General features: G+C 38.4%; 1 protein-coding gene across 1 annotated transcript in view; it reads right to left on the minus strand.

Annotated features, from left to right (window-relative positions):
* The window catches only part of PDZRN4 (PDZ domain containing ring finger 4), a 417,074-nt gene that overhangs the window by 19,988 nt on the left and 377,074 nt on the right, over positions 1 to 20,012 (minus strand). Inside the window, exon 6 of the mRNA XM_052640517.1 lies at positions 39 to 137. Within this exon, the coding sequence (XP_052496477.1) occupies positions 39 to 137 (99 nt within the window). The remainder of the gene's footprint in view (positions 1 to 38; positions 138 to 20,012) is intronic.

The following is a 20,012-nucleotide window of genomic DNA, read 5'->3' on the forward strand; positions in this document are numbered from 1 at the left end:
TCTGCCTCCCCTAATCTCTCTTCCATGGCATTTCTTACCTTGCTGACATAAATGCCGGTGTCTTCTTCATCATCCGTTCGGTAACAGACTGTCAGACCCAGCTTCTCTTGACTGCTAACACGACACAACTCGACCTCCTGGGAGAAAAACACAGAGACCGACATTTATCTCAGAGAGAAATCCCACAGCAGGATGCAGAACTCACTGATATTCTCTGGGTCATCCTGGGATGTTTTCACAACTATTACCTGACATTTGAATTAACCTATGTTACCAAAATCCTCAAAATTCACTCTCAACATATATATCTGTATGATCAGGCCAACGTTTTAAATTTTAATTATAAAGCTGGAGATGCACATTTTTTTGCATTAAGTTATAAAACTTAAAAAACTCACAAATGAAGTTCAAATAAAATATGTATAAATCAATAATGTGGAATCAAGAAAATACTTGAGAATGTCAATGTAGGTAGCAAAATGTTTATAAAACTATTCAGAGTTCCTGTGTTTTTATTTTAATAAAACAAAATAAAATTAAAATAAAAAAGATGAACTGGACTCTGCATCAATTCTTCTTTTGAGTTCTATATATGATGATAGTCTTGTGTAGCTAGGCCAAGATTTTCTATTATCTTGTAGCAACTCTCAGCCTTGAAAAGAAATGGGTTCATCCAGGCTGCAGCAAGAGACATCAACAGTCATATGGGCAGAGGCAATGATTCAAAATGCAGCAGTAAATGAACAAGGAATCACATTTACTGAAACACATGGCTAAGGGGCTTGAAATGTCAGTCTTTAGGTAATATATATTGAATCTATTTCCTGATTTATGTTCAGTAAAATAATAATAAATTTCAGTGTGTTTCATTTTTATATAATGAAATAGACTTGTACTGCTCTCAGAAGCAGATGACTTTAGAATAAATTGCATAATTCCAAACAGTAAAACACCAATTGGTGCTCTTATCATGGAGAACGTGTTCCTATTGGATGGAGCATATAAGGCCCTTTAGTAAATAATCAGATGAGGAAGAGCAGAATAAATTTAAACTGGAAATGAACAAATGATCAGATCTAGACCAAGTTTCTAAACCTCAGGTTTTGTGGGAGTTATGAATTTGTCTGTCTTGCTTAATACTCTTTTTCACTAGGGCCTAGATCAGGGACAGTCTCAGTGTGGGAACTCAGTCCATGCTGGTTGAAGGATAATGGCTTTTATTTCAAAACATGTCTGAGTGTTTGTCGTTTTTTGTAAACCAATAATCAATCTTTCCTCTTTAATTGGAGATAGATTTTGTGTGCATGCATTGAGTGTGTGTGTGTGTGTGTGTGTATGTGAATGAAGGGAATAAATTTAATATAGTATCCATTATCTCAAGTAGTTACCAGGACTAAACAAAGATATACTCACTCAGTTTCAAACTAGAGGATATTTCCAGTGCACGCTGCTACATTTGAAGAAGTATCTTCCATTTTAACTTTGTATTTCAGTGAAGGACTTGTCATTGGAAAATAACCATTTATTTTAATGACATACTACAAACCATATGTTTCTACTTGCCATAGGTAAATCATTAACAAGGATAAACTGTCATAAGCTCCAGTGACCAACGATTTCACAGCTAACAGCAAATAAAAGAAAATTTAAATCTTGCATCTTGAGACATGTACTGCAAATTGGTGAAGTACATGAAACCATGACCAATGCTGACTTTCCAGCTGGTGGACAAAGATACTCTAAATTACACTACAGGGCTTAAAAAGGGCATAGCATATGCTGAACAACAACAAAAAAACTCTTTTCACCTAGAGGAAAAATAGGAAATAGTGACATGTTTTATCACCAGAAAAACAAAAAGTACACACTCATGAAGGGCATTTTCAAAATTGGCAACAATTAATGCCTCCAGAGGGAAAGAATGCTTGACTAAAACTGTAACATTATGAAGGAATTACGGCAACAAAAAGCTCTAATTACAGCAATCAAATATATACAGTTAAGGAGTAAAAAAGTTTGTGATTCCTAAGAGGCCTACAAGGAAATCTAAACATCCCATAAAGAACTTATGGGATGAGAATGGGAACTTAAAATTAAAGCAAACGTGGAGCTGAAATCCATTGACTTTCTTTGTCCTTCCAATAGCACAAGAGAAACACCCCACATTGGGGGAAGTCATCTCCAGAGGGAAGCATTCCTTTTCTGAGTGTTTTCTCTGCACTCTCAATGGTGTACTATTATTTTGGTGTTTGTTTAAAAGATGCATATCTAAATATCCTGTAATAAAGGTGGAACCAATCTATTAAAACAAAAAGGGCAAAATCACCCATAAATATCAATATTGCAAACCATTTAATAAGAATTGCAAGGAAACGGAGATCTGAGAAACCAAGGTCATATTGAACCGAAGCAAATTTGTGAAGCAGGTCTCAAAATTACCCACAGCACCTTTGTTTTTAATAGCATCTCCTCCCCTGCCCTTTTAAGATACTGGACACCCTGCTTCTATTTCTTTAGCTTCCTGGAGTTCCTAAGGTCTGTTTACCTAGGAAGCCATTGGTATTCAGGTTTGTCATCCTAATTACCTCCTAGCAAAACCTGGCCCTTGGTATCATCTTCCATTATCTCACAAGTAGCTCTTGAGATATAAAGAAAATAATAAATATTTCCTAAGGAGATCATTATTAATAGTTTTTTAAAATGTTGTCCCATCCAGTGTTTGGTTTACACCAATAAAGACTGAGCATACAATTCCTATTACAAGCCTTAATTCAAAGGACTGAACTTATGGAAGTAAGATTCCAGGCTCTGAAGAAGACTCAAGTGAGATTTCCTGCAGTCCACAGACCACCTAACACCAGCCTCAAGAGTGGACTTGCACTTCTTTCTTTGGTTGAGAATGTTTCAGGTATTACATATTTCATATTGGTCCACAGAAGCATACACTTTAGAATCAAAGTTTCTTTAATTCTATGACCAAATAATTTATAAGCCGCTAGCTGTAGACCGTTTTGTTTGTATGAGGCAAAGGTGGCATTGTAAAGGCTGCTTATCTGAAAGGCATCCTCTAGCCCGGGTTTCATTTAGTATTCTCTTCACAGTGCACACAAGCCTCTGACTTCTGAAGAAACAACCTCCTGGTAATAGAGAATGTTTTCCCTAACAACTTTCATGCCTTTCCCTCTGTCACGAGGAAGCTGTTTGATGAAAAACATAAAAGTGAAATGCTATCTCTGTACATTTTCTCTGCGAAGACAATTCTCGGGCATCTACAAATCAAAGCCAAGTCCGCCTGGACGGCACTGTTAACTGTCCATAAGGCATTTGCGACTAGAATGGAAGAGTCACTTCATACACCTGAAACCATATTAATTTTGGCTTAAATGTGCTTTAAAGTCTTACATTCTGGGAATATGTATAATCCCTTAAAAAATCATGCCATAATATCTAATCCTGTGAGAAACTGATTATGAAGGTTGAGGGTGGAGTAAGGGATTAAAGTTAGTTAGTTGAATTTACTGTGAAACATCCTTCAAATCGTAGAAAGAATGGGATTTTTATATAAATTGGTTGCACTACAGTGCTGTGAAAGTTTTATGTTTTAATGATTCGGTCTCAGGTGGAAGAAGGAAGTTAAAAAATATAAACACACTTTTGCTTTTTAGGTGGCATTCTCTTGTTGGAAGATCTGAGGCTTGAAGCTGCCTGCAATGTTCTTTCATTGGAGTATAATTGCTTTACAATGTTGTGTTAGTTTCTGCTGCACAACAATGTGAATTTAAGCAAATTGTTTCTATACTCCGGAGAGCTTGAGGTCCATGACATGAGTGAGAAAATTCAGAGGCAATCAGTACTACAGGGCTTCCTCTGAGGCTCAGTGGTAAAGAATTCACCTATAAAGCAGGAGCTGCATGAGATATGGGTTAGATCCCTGGGTCGGGAAGATGGCCTGGAGGAAGGCACAGCTACCCACTCTAGTATGCTTGCCTGAAGAATCCCATGGACAGAGGAGCCGGGCAGGCTGCAGTCAATAGGCTCACAGAGTCAGACATGACTGAAGCGACTTAGCACAGCACGGCAATCAGTACTACACAAGTCAGAATGAAAACCAGGGCTAGACAGGATGGTCACTGATACCAGTTGACAATCCAGAGAGGGGTCTAGTGTGTTCATATTTTTCTTTTAATTTTATTTCCTTTTTATTGATAAGACAACATGTGCTGTGTTGTGCTCAGTTGCTCAGTCATGTCCAACTCTTTCTGACCCCATGGACTGTAGCCCGCAAGGCTCCTCTGTCCATGAGGCATTCTCCAGGCAAGAATACTGGAGTGGGTTGCCATGCCCTCCTCCAGGAGATCTTCCCAACCCAGGGAGAGAACCCAGGTCTCCTGCAATGCAGGCAGATTCTTTAACATTTGAACTACCAGGGAAGCCCAAGAATACTGGAGTGGGTAGCCTATCCCTTCTTCAGGGGAACATCTTGACCCACAAATTGAACCGGGGCCTCCTGCATTGCAGGCAGATTTTTTTACCAGCTGAGTTACCCTGGAAGCCCCATAAGACAACATATCCACTATTTTATCAGCTTAGCTTTAATCATATATAACTATATTAAATTTTGTAATGTTGATTACTAACTAGTGAAGTACCACACTTAGTTGTTCCAACAAGATCTTTATTTAAAATGAATTAAGTGGGAATCAAGATTTCTGGGAGAAATATCAATCACCTCAGATATGCAGATGACACCACCCTTATGGCAGAAAGTGAAGAGGAACTCAAAAGCCTCTTGATGAAAGTGAAAGAGGAGAGTGAAAAAGTTGGCTTAAAGCTCAACATCCAGAAAACGAAGATCATGGCATCTGGCCCCATCACTTCATGGGGAATAGATGAGGAAACAGTGGAAACAGTGTCAGACTTTATTTTTCTGGGCTCCAAAATCACTGCAGATGATGATTGCAGCCATGAAATTAAAAGACGCTTACTCCTTGGAAGAAAAGTTATGACCAACCTAGATAGCATATTCAAAAGCAGAGACATTACTTTGCCGACAAAGGTCCATCTAGTCAAGGCTATGGTTTTTCCAGTGGTCATGTGAGAGTTGGACTGTGAAAAAAGCTGAGTGCCGAAGAATTGATGCTTTTGAACTGTGGTGTTGGAGAAGACTCTTGGGAGTCCCTTGGACTGCAAGGAGATCCAACCAGTCCATTCTAAAGGAGATCAGCCCTGGGTGTTTTTTGGAAGGAATTATGCTAAAGCTGAAACTCCAGTACTTTGGCTACCTCATGCGAAGAGTTGACTCATTGGAAAAGACTCTGATGCTGGGAGGGATTGGGGGAAGGAGGAAGAGGGGATGACAGAGGATGAGATGGATGGATGGCATCACTGACTCCATGGATGTGAGTCTGAGTGAACTCCGGGAGTTGGTGATGGACAAGGGAGGACTGGTGTGCTGCGATTCATGGGGTTGCAAAGAGTCAGACACGGCTGAGTGACTGAACTGAACTGAACTGAAGTGGGAAATATGAAAACTTTAACCTCCATATCCATGAGAAGCTTAGATACTGTATTATGGAAAAATCATTTTGATTCACTATCTCCTGGATAGTGAAAATCAGGAATAAAGTTCAATAAAAATAAACAAAAAGCCTCCTGAAATACTCAAATTGCTGTCTCATTTCAGGTTTGGACACCTCAACTCCAAACATTCATAACAAATTACTGCAACTAGCAACTAAATCACATTTTGTAGAGACATTAGGATAAAAGTGAAACATATAGTCTTGTCTTTACATTGACACCTTTTATCTCACCACTGAGATGAAGTGAATGGTTGGTAAACACACAACCACTTTCCCTTCTTGATGATGTTGTCGCAAAATACAGGTAGATTTTAAACCCAGTTTCCTGTTCTTAGAGACTTTCTCTTTCTGGATCCTTTGAGAAATAAAGGTGCCACATTTTCCTTGACCCAGACTGCCTCTTTCTTGCGGCCTCTGAATCACCTTCGGAAGTCTTAAATTACCCATTTGGAATAAATTTTACACCTTAACAAAGAAAAAGATGTTAATTTTGTTTATACTTTTAACTGAGGGAGGAAATGGATTCATGAGGCCCGTAATTGAGTCCATGTCATGAAATCTGGACCAGGAATAGAAATGGGAAACTTAACATCAAGGTGAGTGTGAGAAGTGGTTCGTATCATTCTGCTGTGTCAGTTATAGAGTCAGGCCAGCTTCATGCACACCTGCCCTTTAATGGGCTTTCACTCAGCCCTGCTCTGTCTGCATCAAAGAACAAAGACAGGGGAGGAAACCACGGAAACATGCTGGTTACATCAGATATGTTTTTTGCCTCATTTTGAGCTTGTGCCTTTTGAGAAAGCTGCACTTGTTTTTAGATATTAGGATCATATAGTTTACCTTTGTAACCCTGGGTTTTTCAGAGTTGACACTTGAGATTTGAACAAAACATTAAATGATCATTTATTAGCTTATAAATGGCAGCAATGTTAATATCCATAGTCATTTTTTGTCTATGTTTTGTGATTTGTATGTTAGCTCTTGGCTGGTCTCCATCAAAATAATTCAACATATCATAGCAAACTATGGAAAAGACTACTCCAAAATGTTATCTCCATAGTTGCTTTCCTTCTAAAATATCCACTTTAGCATTTCATGCTCTGATCAGCTCAGATACTCTTCCATTCCCACTCCAGCATTTGTGCTCTCTCAGGGGACCTTGAACTAGTTGACTTTTCACTATCAATAATTCCCTTATGCCCTCTTCTCTCTCCTTGCCCAGCTTGAAACTGCAGTTAGTAATGATACTCTTTTAAAATTCCAGAACCCCCTCATTGTTCTCTGCCTTCACCGTATCACCCAGCAAAGGTCAATCACTGTTAAGCCCAACTGTTCGCTCCCTTGGGTTTTCACCTAAATGGCTGCAGTATGGCCCTGGAGGAAAAGGCACAGTCATGCAGACCACATGGACTGCTTTCACGGTAAATTCATTCCCACAAACCTCAAATGGGCCATCAACACTGGTCGACAATCCCATATGCTTCCCTTGTGAAGCTGCTCTTCTTTCTTCATAAATTTTCCAATTAAATATGCCCACTCTCAGCTGATGGCCTCCCCTCATACTTCACAGGATACTAAGAGATTCTTATTACTCATAGCCAATCATTCTATTTCACACTTTGTGGGAAAAAAAATAAACCATGAGATGGAAACTGCTACATCTTCCCTCCATTCAGCATATAAATCTAAATTCATCTGTATCCACCCTGTCGAGTAGAAACCCCACAACAGTGATGATCCACTCTAGGTTGAGGGTCATTGACAGAATCAAATAAAAAACTTGGAAGACATAATAGAATAGACTGGGTGTTCACCAAGCCTGAATTCCCAAGCAGAGAACTTTTACTATGTAAAGGCACAGAGATAGGGAATGCATGACATGTTAGATGAACTTCAAGTAGTTAATGTGTGTGAAGCTAAGGGTTGAAGATTGGAGTGGGTAAGAATTCATGGTGAAAAATAAAACTGGAAAAGTGGCAAGATCATGGAAAAATGACTATACTATATTAAGTAATTATATCTGCAAAAAAGTAAAGAAGACTAACTGAAAAGGAACTAACATAGTCTGGCTTGCAGTTTGGAAAATGGCTACAGAGGTAGCATGGCCCATGAGTTGTAGGGGTTAAGAGATGAGCACACAAGTGGGGAATGTTATCAACACATGAAGGAGAAGGTAAGGTTTTGAATGCCAACTGTGTCAGTCCTTAAACACTGTTACTATTATTGCTATTTTATTGATGAGGAAAATGAAGCATAGAGATAAGTCAACTAACTTGCCCAGAGACACGCAGTTAAGTCAGAGGCAGAACTGAGATTCAAGTCCTAACTGAAGGACTTCAGTTCTCAACAGCTCCTTCCTCTGTTTCCATATATAACTCGTTCTCATTTTTCTGTTTGCAGCTTAAATAATATCCTGGGTAGTGTCCCTCTCCATCACTCTTTCTAAAGCAGGTCTTTAAATTCTCTACAGAAATTTCAGATGCTTAGAAACTTCTCGACAACTATGATTATTTATTCACTTTTATTAGCAAATTTATATTTTTTTAGATTGCTTACTTTTTATTGTCTTTTCCCTTTACTATCCTATAAGCATGTATTTTATCTAGTGTTTTTCATATCCCACAAGCCTTAGATATGAATCAAACTCTTGAGGACAGTGCCATGCCATCTTCATTGCATTCCTAATGCCAGCAAAATCTGGGAACTTATGAGAAGTCCCACAGGCATCTTTTGGATGAGCTAACTACTATAGTGAAGTTGGATATAGACTATAATTGCTTTGGCATATTTGTACCTCAGTATAATTGTATTTAATTAAGTAGAATATATTCAGAAAACTGTTTAAATAATAAATGTGACTTATTCTCTTATAATCTCTGCCAACAAAATAATCAGAGTGAGCTGGAAAAATAAAGCAAAATTAACTATAAAGTACAAATTCTAAGAATTTCTCTAGCACATTTAGTGTGTATTCACTTTATTCACCTGATACTTTCTTAACACCTGCTATGTACCAAGGCCCACATTTAGCACTGGAAACTTTTATATACCAAACATTGTGATAAATGTTTTGGGAATAATGTCACATTTAGTTTTATAAAAATATGACAGGCTAATATAGTGCATCGTAGTTATTTATGATCCAACCAGCATTCAATTACTTTCTTTTTGGAAACATTAACCCATATTTCTTGTGCAGAATTGCACCTTCTTCTTTCTTTATCTGCTTGTTTGTTCAATGCTGATTTCAGCTTTGGGAGCAGTCATGTGACCCAGACATCAGTCAATGAGTGTATTTTATTCATTAACTGTAATGATCATTTTAAGAATGGATATTTGATAGAGTTTAATTAAGCCCATCAATATCAGGCCCGAGACCTCTGTTGAAACTCTTGAGAAAAGAACACTTGTCTTTCCTGTTGTACTTGAGCCTACAAGACTATAGGAACAGCTCAGATCTTCATTTTCCCACAATATGTAGACCCTAGGAATAAATCCAGCAAAGAGGAGGTAAAAGCCAAAAGATGGAGAAAGATTGAAATTTACTCACATCATTTAAGTCCCTGGATCAAGTTATGCTTGAAACAGGATCTTCTGGAATTTTCAACTCAAAAAGTTAATACATCTCTTTTTCCCCTTAAGTATCTGTTTTGGGTCATATGTCTTTTTGGATCAGAGTCCCAGTTGATATTGGAAGATGTTACAAATTTCATTTTACATATAAAACAATTCAGGATCAGTATTTAGCGACTTCCCTAAGGTTACTTAGCAACCATTTGTCTGAGTCAGAAACTGAACATAGGTTCTTTTTCTTTTACTCTGAAGCTTGTTTTTTCAATCAATACACTCTTATAGTTCAACGATGATTTAAAAGCTCATTGTGTAGACTGAGGCTTAAAAACATAAAGAACTCACAAAAGTGCAAAGACATACATGGTAAAAGATAGATGAGATGAGGCAAGCATCAAGAGATGAGCCAAAAGAGGAAAAGTTCCAGAGACAAGCTACCTTCACACAGAGGGTGAGAAGTTCAGTGCAGCTATTGCAAAGGGTGCTGAAGGGAATATGAACAGAGGATGCCAGAGACTTGTTAGAACCAAATTCTAAAAGGTCTCATGACAAAAATACTGGGCAGAAAAGGGAGAGGGAGGCCAATATGCAAAATTTAGAGTGTTTCATCTTCTATAAACAACAATGAATTATGAAACTAAGACTATTGAAAGAAAGGATTTGATTGTTTAGCATTCAGCTGAGGCAGATGCATACATTTCTCCTATTTTATTTTCAAAGCAGATTAAGTTTTGAGAAAATTAATATAATCATAATTTATTTCACAGGGTTATTTGGAAGGAAATTCTAGACACAACTTATCCTCCAACTTTTATTAATAGAAACGACTTCCCCACATTCACCTGATAATTTAGTGGCAGAGCTAAGATAGAAGCCAAGTCTCCTAACGTTTATTCAATCACTCTTAATAACTGTTATCATGTTGGTTCTTATATTATTCCTTGAGCAATTCTCATCTGGGATGGTAAGTTGGGGTGTGCATGGAGAAGAGTGTGTTGGGATGGGAAAATCACTGCAAGAAATGAGAGAAGCTGATGGAAGTGGGTTATGAAGGTGAAATGTATGGAAGCAGGAACAAGATTGACCAGTGATGTTAGCTTAGGTAAACTGAATCACTGCTGGGCTGGATGAATCACTAGTTGGAATCAAGCTTGTTGAGAGAAATATCAACAACCTCAGATATGCTGATGATACCATTCAAATGGCAGAAATTGAAGAGGAACTAAAGAGTTTCTTGATGAGGGTGAAAGAGGAGTGTGAAAAAGCTGCCTTGAAAATCAACATGAAAAAAGGATCACGGCAGCTGATCCCATCACTTAATGGCAAATAGAAGGGGAAAATTGAAAACTGACAGATTTTATTTTCTGGGGCTCCAAGATCACTGTGAACTGTGACTGCAGCCATGAGATTGAAGAGACGCTTGCTTCTTGGAAGGAAAGCTATGACAAACCTAGACAGTGTATTAAAAAACAGAGACATCACTTTGCTGACAAAGATCCGTATAGTCAAACCTATGGTTTTTCCAGTGGTCATGTATGGATGTGAGCTGGACCATAAAGAAGGCTGAGCGCTGAAAAACTGATGCTTTCGAATCATGTTGTAGGAGACTTGTGAGAGTCCCTTGGACTGTAAGGAGACCAAACCAGTCAGACCTAAAGGAAATCAACCCTGAATGTTCATTTAGGGCTGGAAAAGGACTGATGCTGAAACTAAAGATCCAATACTTTGGCTATCTTATGTGAAGAGCTGCTTCATTGAAAAGACCCTGATACTGGGAAAGATAGAAGACAAAAAGAGAAGAGGGAAGCAGAGGATGAGATGGTTGGACAGTATCACTGACTCAATGGACACAAATTTGAGCAAACTCTGGGAAATAATGGATGACAGAGAAGCCTGGTGTGCTGCAGTCTGTGAGGCTGCAAAGAGTCCAACATGGCTTAGTGAGTGAACAACAACAGCAAACTGGATCAGTGTGTTAGCAGAGAAGGGCTTGAGTTGACTTTTTTTTTTTAGAAGTATTCTTTCAAACCTCTGAGTCTACAGCAGATTTAAAAAGAAGAAATAGCACACTAAAATTTCATACACAAGTGTTGTTCATTTTCTGAAAGTCTCAAAATGCCTATTGCCATTCTCATGGTATGTGTTTCACCTGGTCCTGCTGTCTTTAGTGTATCTCTACTCCTGGCAATTGTAAGCTATCTTTCCTTTGAATTGCTGAAACTAGCTTTTTCAAAAGAAAGTGTTAACAGCATTTCTTTGATATTAACCATGTGCATTCTGAAAAGTAAATAGTTGAAAAGGCCAGGGTGACCCTTTGTGTCGTGGTAGTCCCTTGTTCAATGACTGTGCTTCTTGGTAACATTTATCATCATGCTTTCAATCTGGCTGTGTTTTAAGTAAAGGAGATCTGAAATGCTGTTTCAGGGTAAAAAAGAAATCATTTTGAAGAGGCAGGCATTTACTTGAGAAAGACAAAATATCTTTTACCGAAATATAAGACAACTATAGCTATTTCTGGGTAGTTAGGTGAGCATATTAAAGGAATAAAAGTATAATCTACACGTTCACAAAATGATCCTAAGGAGCACCTAAAAATGAACTGAGTAAAGAGGGACTGAACTAGGTTATAAATATCAACACTGGATGACTAAGTTATCAGTGCTTTATCTGACAGAAAACAATGTCATTTGGGACCCAAAATATTGGAAGACCTGTTGGATATTTAGTACAGGAATTGAGACATTGCCTATCCCTTGACAAGTATATATGGCTAAGAACAAAGTGGCAGAATGAAGAGCTAGAGGGCTGTGGTCTAAGAAAACCCAAGAAGACGTATATGTGACTTTGGTGAGTAGGGCTCAAACGCCATTCCAGAGGGCACAGAGTTTAGTAGAGACGGTAGATTTATTGTGAACTTGAGTGCATCTGTGCTGTCTCTTGAGTCATGTCCAACTCTTGGCAATGTTGTGGACTGTAGCCCTCCAAGCTCCTCTGTCTGTGGGATTCTCCAGGCAAAATACTTGAGTGGGTTGCCATGCCCTCCTCCAAGGGATGGTCCCATCCCAGGGATTGAACCCACAACTCTTATGTCTCCTGCATTGGCAGGGGAGTTCTTTACCATTAGTGCCACTTGGGAAGCTCCATTGTGAACTTGAGCTTAAAGGAAATAATCTGGGGCATGACAGCAAAAGCTACTTTTTGAACTTGAATGGTGATATTAATCTAAATTTATCAGATAATATTCCGTTTTTCATGCTCCGTTTTGGGACAATATACTGATATGCAATATAAATTTTTTTTTTTTACTAGTAACAGTGCAAACCCACTGTTTTCTTCAAGGCAGGGAAATAAATTGCAAACTTACACAAAACCTATGAATATTTTACATTGTAAAACAGAATAAATTTGTGTATCTGGAAGTGGGTCAAAGGAAAAATTCTTTTATATTATTATATTTTTATACTTAATATTTGAGACCTTGCTTGAAAATATGATAAAATAATGAATTAAATTTTCTTCTAACTAAGAAAACCCAACATATCCTCTGCCTTACCATGATCATTCAAGAATATGGTACTTTATTTAAGCATCTGCTGGTTAGTAAGCAACTTGGAAAAGATGTTTGATGTCCCACATCTCCAGATTAGTATGACAGTGTATAATAATAAAAAATTTCTTTGTAAATATATAGTAATTGTAGGTAAAATGTTGATCCTGATTTCAGCATTTATTTCATATCTGATAGGTTCTATGGTTTGCCACTGGCCATTATCCCAAAGTGTTCAAAGAATTTATCTGTTAGCACAGATTCTAGATTTTTCCTTTCCTATCCCTTCTTTTTGGACCCAGATCTCCTAGTGATTTTTTTAAGGTCAGTCTGTTATGATACATAAAATGCATTGCATCTTTATTGTCCTGGCAATACAACTCTAATAACATGCATTAAAACCAATTAGTAAACCCAAATATCTTCTGATTGAATGAATGAGAAAAGGAGAATGTACATTTATCTATTTCAGATATTATACATTGAGTTCCAGACTGGGAGACACCCCTGTCTATGTTGACACAACAGAAATTTGTCAATCCTTCTCAGAATTTCTCTTTATTTGAAAAGCATTCAGGAACCTTTACAGAATATGTTATTAAGGAAACATAAAAGGAAGATTAACAAAGCAGATGAAGAGGGGAAATAAATAAACCTGTTGACAAGATGAACTTTATTTCCATCAGCTGGTTATTGGAGCAGGAAATGCAGGCTTTTCTAATGAGGCACTGGGCTATGACTGCGATTTTTTGTCTAAGCTATTTTATAGTGGGAGATTTTCCTGTGGTCATCAAAACAGGAAAATGTACAAGACTTTTAAACCTGTCAAGATCCCATGGAAGTTACAATAATTGTTCCCAAATTATTTTTTCCTGTTTGGTAAAGTAGAACTTTCATATCATCAAATGTGTTCACATTACCTCCATAGATATTTCTGATCTACCTGAAGAAATTAAACCCTAAAAATAGATCTGTTACAAAATATAACAAAAGGTTTAAAATGTAGAAGTTAAAGCTTTGCATTTTTACTCAACATTTTTACTTTTTCTCCAAAAGCTCAAGATAACTTGGTGAGTTTTAGAAAAAAATATTTTTCTTAAATCAGGAAGTAAGGTATGCATTTTGAAACACCCAATCTTAGAAAGAGCTTCCCTGGTGGCTCAGACAGTAAAGAATACGCCTGCAATGTGAGAGTCCTACGTTCAATCCTGTGTCGGGAAGATCCCCTGGTGAAGAGAATGGCAACCCACTCCAATATTCTGGCCTAGAGAATTTCACGAACACAGGCTTCAGTCTGTGGGGTTGCAAAGACTCAGACATGATTGAACGACTAACACTTTCATTCTTGGAAAGGAGAAAGTTCATTTGGGAGGGATGTACATTTTAAACATTAGAGCAGCTTTCTCAAAACGTACATAACATTATTTGCAGGTATAATTTCGTATATACATATTTTCTAAGTTTGGTCTTTCTATACCTATATGATTCATGTTAACAACGAATTGTAATGTTTATCACATATTATCCTATGATCTATTTTTTAGATGCGAAATAAGTCATGGTATGGACTTTTCTGAGCTTGTAAAGTTGCATAAGAATGCACATAGTCTCACACATATGTATCAATTTTTATTGTAATGGTATAATTTCCCCAATGACTCATACATAGTGTATACTTGTATATTTATGTAACCATGATGTCAGTTTGTGGAATTTAGAGCAGTAGTATTTTATCTTATGGGATAGACATTTAAATAAATAATGATCAGATCAATTTAAATTATGTATTTATTTTACATATTTATTTTATACAATATTTTACATTATTTGGCCAAATGCTTTATGAACTTCTTTTCCTTTGGGCTTCTGAAAAGTAGACATGTTCTCTGTTGTTAATGAGATCAGTCTGGATATTTTGACCACTTAAAAATGAATTTCCATCATTGCATTATGTATTCTGCAGCCTGATTTGATAACTACATACAAAAACATGAATCATCAACATTAATCTGAAGTATATCAGCATCTGTTCACTATCACATAATTTACAATAGTAAAGTATCATAAATGTCCTCTATGTATACAATATGAGACTTCTTAAATAAATAAGGAAATATCTGAATGATAGAATAGTAAGACTCTGGAGAACTTTCATAACATGGGAAATGATCATTACAAACACTAAATAATAAAGCAGGACACAAATTTACATAACACATAATCATCCCCCTTTTGTTTTTCTGTCTTTAGTCTTGTAGTCAAAGAAAAATTCCTGGAAGAGATGTGAGTAGTTAACTCTAGTTACTATTATTATAATCATGATTCTTTTATTTTTAATATATCCTTATAGTTCTATGAGTATATTTCTATAAGTATGCACTTACTTAGAATTAGAAAAATAAACACTATTTAAAAAAACTAATGTTAATCATTAAAAAAAATAGGTGCTCTGTACATCACAGAAGTTCACAGAACTCTATTCTTTCCCTTCTATACAACTGTCTTATTTACTAGAAAACACTAATTAAAAGGCAAGGGGAAAAAAGGATTTTGATCAATTCAGTGGAGTAAGAAGAAACTAAACACAAACATCAAAAAAACACTTTGTGTGGGTAAGAAGCTCAAATGGCTTATCTCCATCAAAAGAAGACACAGAATTAAGCCTTGGTTTTATGCCCCAAATTTAATTAAGCTTTTCTGTTATGAAGTGCTAGATCCTGAAGTTGTGTACGCTGTAGGACACAAACGTGTCAGACTTACTGACTCTCCGCAATTCTGATCTTCCCAGCTTGCTTAATGGTATTACCATTGTGCCAATCAGCCTGGTTTAGGTCTTCAGAGTAATACTGTATTCTCCAACTTTGCTGTTTTACAGATAATTGACCATTGCCTATAAAATGATTCTCCTTTTCTTTCTATTCCTTTTGTTGTTACTCTAGTTCAGTCTCGTATTTTTTTCTTCTTTGCCTCTTCTATCCCCTTGAATCCATCTGGAAGATTACTGCTTGATTAATCTTATTAATATGCCCTTAATACATTATTTCGTGCTCAAAAGTATTAATGCTGCTGCTGCTGCTGCTGCTAAGTTGCTTCAGTTGTGTTCGACTCTGTGCAACCCCATAGACGGCAGCCCACCAGGCTCCGCTGTCCCTGAGATTCTCCAGGCAAGAACCATGGAGTGGGTTGCCATTTCCTTCTCCAGTGCATGAAAGTAAAAAGTGAAAGTGAAGTCGCTCAGTCGTGTCTGACTCTTAGCGACCCAATGGACTGTAGCCTACCAGGCTCCTCCATCCATGGGATTTTCCAGGCATTAATGGCTCTCCCCAATTACTGAATTAAGTTCAAAGTCCTCAGAATGACTCTCCAGACCTTCTGTAATATGATCCCAAACAACATTTCCCCCAATATCTCCTATTCTTCTGCTCAAAGATCTGATAACCTGGCCAAACTGCAGTAGGAATAATTTCCCAGATCTGAGAGACTCCTTAGAAAAATATATTCCACTTCATTTAGTTCAGTTCAGTTCAGTTCAGTCACTCAGTCGTGTCCGACTCTTTGTGACCCCATGAATCACAGCACACCAGGCCTCCCTATCCATCACCAACTCCCGGAGTTCACTCAGACTCACGTCCATCGAGTCAGTGATGGCATCCAGCCATCTCATCCTCTGTTGTCCCCTTCTCCTCCTGCCCCCAATCCCTCCCAGCATCAGAGTCTTTTCCAATGAGTCAACACTTTGCATGAGGTGGCCAAAGTACTGGAGTTTCAACTTTAGCATCATTCCTTCCAAAGAAATCCCAGGGCTGATCTCCTTTAGAATGGACTGGTTGGATCTCCTTGCAGTCCAAGGGACTCTCAAGAGTCTTCTCCAACACCACAGTTCAAAAGCATCAATTCTTCGGCGCTCAGCCTTCTTCACAGTACAACTCTCATATCCATACATGACCATAGGAAAAACCATAGCCTTGACTAGACGGACCTTAGTCGGCAAAGTAATGTCTCTGCTTTTGAATATGCTATCTAGGTTGGTCATAACTTTTCTTCCAAGGAGTAAGCGTCTTTTAATTTCATGGCTGCAATCACCATCTGCAGTGATTTTGGAGCCCCCCAAAATAATGTCTGACACTGTTTCCACTGTTTCTCCATCTATTTCCCATGAAGTGATGGGGCCAGATGCCATGATCTTCATTTTCTGAATGTTGAGCTTGAAGCCAACTTTTTCACTCTCCACTCTCACTTTCATCAAGAGGCTTTTGAGTTCTTCTTCACTTTCTGCCATAAGGGTGGTGTCATCTGCATATCTGAGGTTATCGATATTTCTCCTGGCAATCTTGATTCCAGCTTGTGTTTCTTCCAGCCCAGCGTTTCTCATGATGCACTCTGCATAGAAGTTAAATAAGCAGGGTGACAATATACAGCCTTGATGTACTCCTTTTCCTATTGGAACCAGTCTGTTGTTCCATGTCCAGTTCTAACTGTTGCTTCCTGACCTGCATACAGATTTCTCAAGAGGCAGGTCAGGTGGTCTGGTATTCCCATCTCTTTCAGAATTTTCCAGTTTATTGTGCCACACAGTCAAAGGCTTTGGCATAGTCAATAAAGCAGAAATAGATGTTTTTCTGGAACTCTCTTGCTTTTTCCATGATCCAGCAGATGTTGGCAATTTGATCTCTGGTTCCTCTGCCTTCTCTACAACCAGCTTGAACATCAGGAAGTTCACGGTTCACATATTGCTGAAGCCTGGCTTGGAGAATTTTGAGCATTACTCTACTAGCATGTGAGATGAGTGCAATTGTGTGGTAGTTTGAGCATTCTTTGGCATTTCCTTTCTTTGGGATTGGAATGAAAACTGACCTTTCCCAGTCCTGTGGGCACTGCTGAGTTTTCCAAATTGTCTGGCATAGGGAGTGCAGCACTTTCACAGCATCATCTTTCAGGATTTGAAACAGCTCAACTGGAATTCCATCACCTCCATTAGCTTTGTTCGTAGCGATGCTTTCCATGGCCCACTTGACTTCACATTCTAGGATGTCTGGCTCTAGATTAGTGATCACACCATCATGATTATCTAGGTCGTGAAGATCTTTTTTGTACAGTTCTTCTATGTATTCTTGCCACCTCTTCTTAATATCTTCTGCTTCTGTTAGGTCCAGACCATTTCTGTCCTTTATCGAGCCCATCTTTGCATGAAATGTTCCCTTGGGATCTCTAATTTTCTTGAAGAGATCTCTAGTCTTTCCCATTCTGTTCTTTTCCTCTATTTCTTTTCATTGATCACTGAAGAAGTCTTTCTTATCTCTTTTTGCTATTCTCTGGAACTCTGCATTCAGATGCTTATATCTTTCCTTTTCTCCTTTGCTTTTCACCTCTCTTCTTTTCACAGCTATTTGTAAGGCCTCCCCAGACAGCCATTTTGCTTTTTTGCATTGCTTTTCCATGGGGATGTTCTTAATCCCTGTCTCCTGTACAATGTCATGAACCTCTGTCCATAGTTCATCAGGCACTCTACCTATGAGATCTAGACCCTTAAATCTATTTTTCACTTCCACTGTATAATCATAAGGGATTTGATTTAGGTCATACCTGAATGCTCTAGCGGTTTTCCCTACTTTCTTCAATTTGAGTCTGAATTTGGTAATAAGGAGTTCATGATCTGAGCCACAGTCAGCTCCTGGTCTTGTTTTTGTTGACTATATAGAGCTTCTCCATCTTTGGCTGCAAAGAATTTAATCAATCTGATTTCGGTGTTGACCATCTGGTGATGTCCATGTGTAGAATCTTCTCTTGTGTTGTTGGAAGAGGGTGTTTGCTATGACCAGTGCCTTTTCTTGGCAAAACTCTATTAGTTTTTGCCCTGCTTCATTCCGCATTCCAAGGCCAAATTTGCATGTTACTCCAGGTGTTTCTTGACTTCCTACTTGTGCATTCCAGTCCCCTATAATGAAAAGGACATCTTTTTTGGGTGTTAGTTCTAAAAGGTCTTGTAGGTCTTCATAGAACCATTCAACTTCAGCTTCTTCAGCGTTACTGGTTGGGGCACAGACTTGGATTACTGTGAAATTGAATGGTTTGCCTTGGAGACGAACAGAGATCATTCTGTTGTTTTTGAGATTGCATCCAAGTACTGCATTTCGGACTCTTTTGTTGACCATGATGGCTACTCCATTTCTTCTGAGGGATTCCTGCCCACGGTAGTAGATATAATAGTCATCTGAGTTAAATTCACCCATTCCAGTACATTTTAGTTCGCTGATTCCTAGAATGTCGACATTCACTCTTGCCATCTCGTTTGACCACTTCCAATTTGCCTTGATTCATGGACCTGACATTCCAGGTTCCTATGCAATATTGCTCTTTACAGCATCGGACCTTGCTTCTATCACCAGTCACATCGGCAGCCGGGTATTGTTTTTGCTTTGGCTTCATCCCTTCATTCTTTCTGGAGTTATTTCTCCACTGATCTCCAGTAGCTTATTGGGCACCTACTGACCTGGGGAGTTCCTCTTTCAGTATCCTATCATTTTGCCTTTTCATACTGTTCATGGGGTTCTCAAGGCAAGAATACTGAAGTGGTTTGCCATTCCCTTCTCCAGTGGACCACATTCTGTCAGACCTCTCCACCATGACCCGCCCGTCTTGGGTTGCCGCGCGGGCATAGCTTGGTTTCATTGAGTTAGAGAAGGCTGTGGTCCTAGTGTGATTAGATTGTCTAGTTTTCTGTGAGTATGGTTTCAGTGTGTTTGCCCTCTGATGCCCTCTTGCAACACCTACCATCTTACTTGGGTTTCTCTGCTGGATTAAAATTCTACCTATATTTAAGATCTAGTAAACTATGAACTCTTAAATGGTGGCTGTTCTGTGCTTAGTCACTCACTCATGTCAGACTCTTTGTGATCCCATGGACTGCACCCCTTAGGCTCCTCTGTCTTGGGGATTTGCCCACCAGGCAAGAATACTGGAGTGGGTTGCATGCCCTCCGCCAGGGGATCCCAACCCAGGGATAGAACCCAGGTCCCCTGCATTACAGGTGGATTCTTTAGTAGCTGAGACACCAGGGAAATCCTTGAGGGTGGAGGAAATGTATTCAGCTTTGTATCTCAGTGTTGATAGTAGGAACTTGCAAGCATTAAGTGACTGTTCTTGTTTGCTAAATGAATGCATCCATTTTAAACCAAACCTCTATCACAGTCTCTTTATCACCCAGAATTACTCTTTATCCCTGAGTACACAGAGGTTTCTGCAGCTCTATTTAAATATAAATCACACTCCACCTTATGTGTTGACATGGAAGACTGGAACATTTCCAGCTTATA

This window comes from Budorcas taxicolor, chromosome 5, assembly GCF_023091745.1.
Source record: "Budorcas taxicolor isolate Tak-1 chromosome 5, Takin1.1, whole genome shotgun sequence".
Classification (NCBI taxonomy): Eukaryota; Metazoa; Chordata; class Mammalia; order Artiodactyla; family Bovidae; genus Budorcas; species Budorcas taxicolor.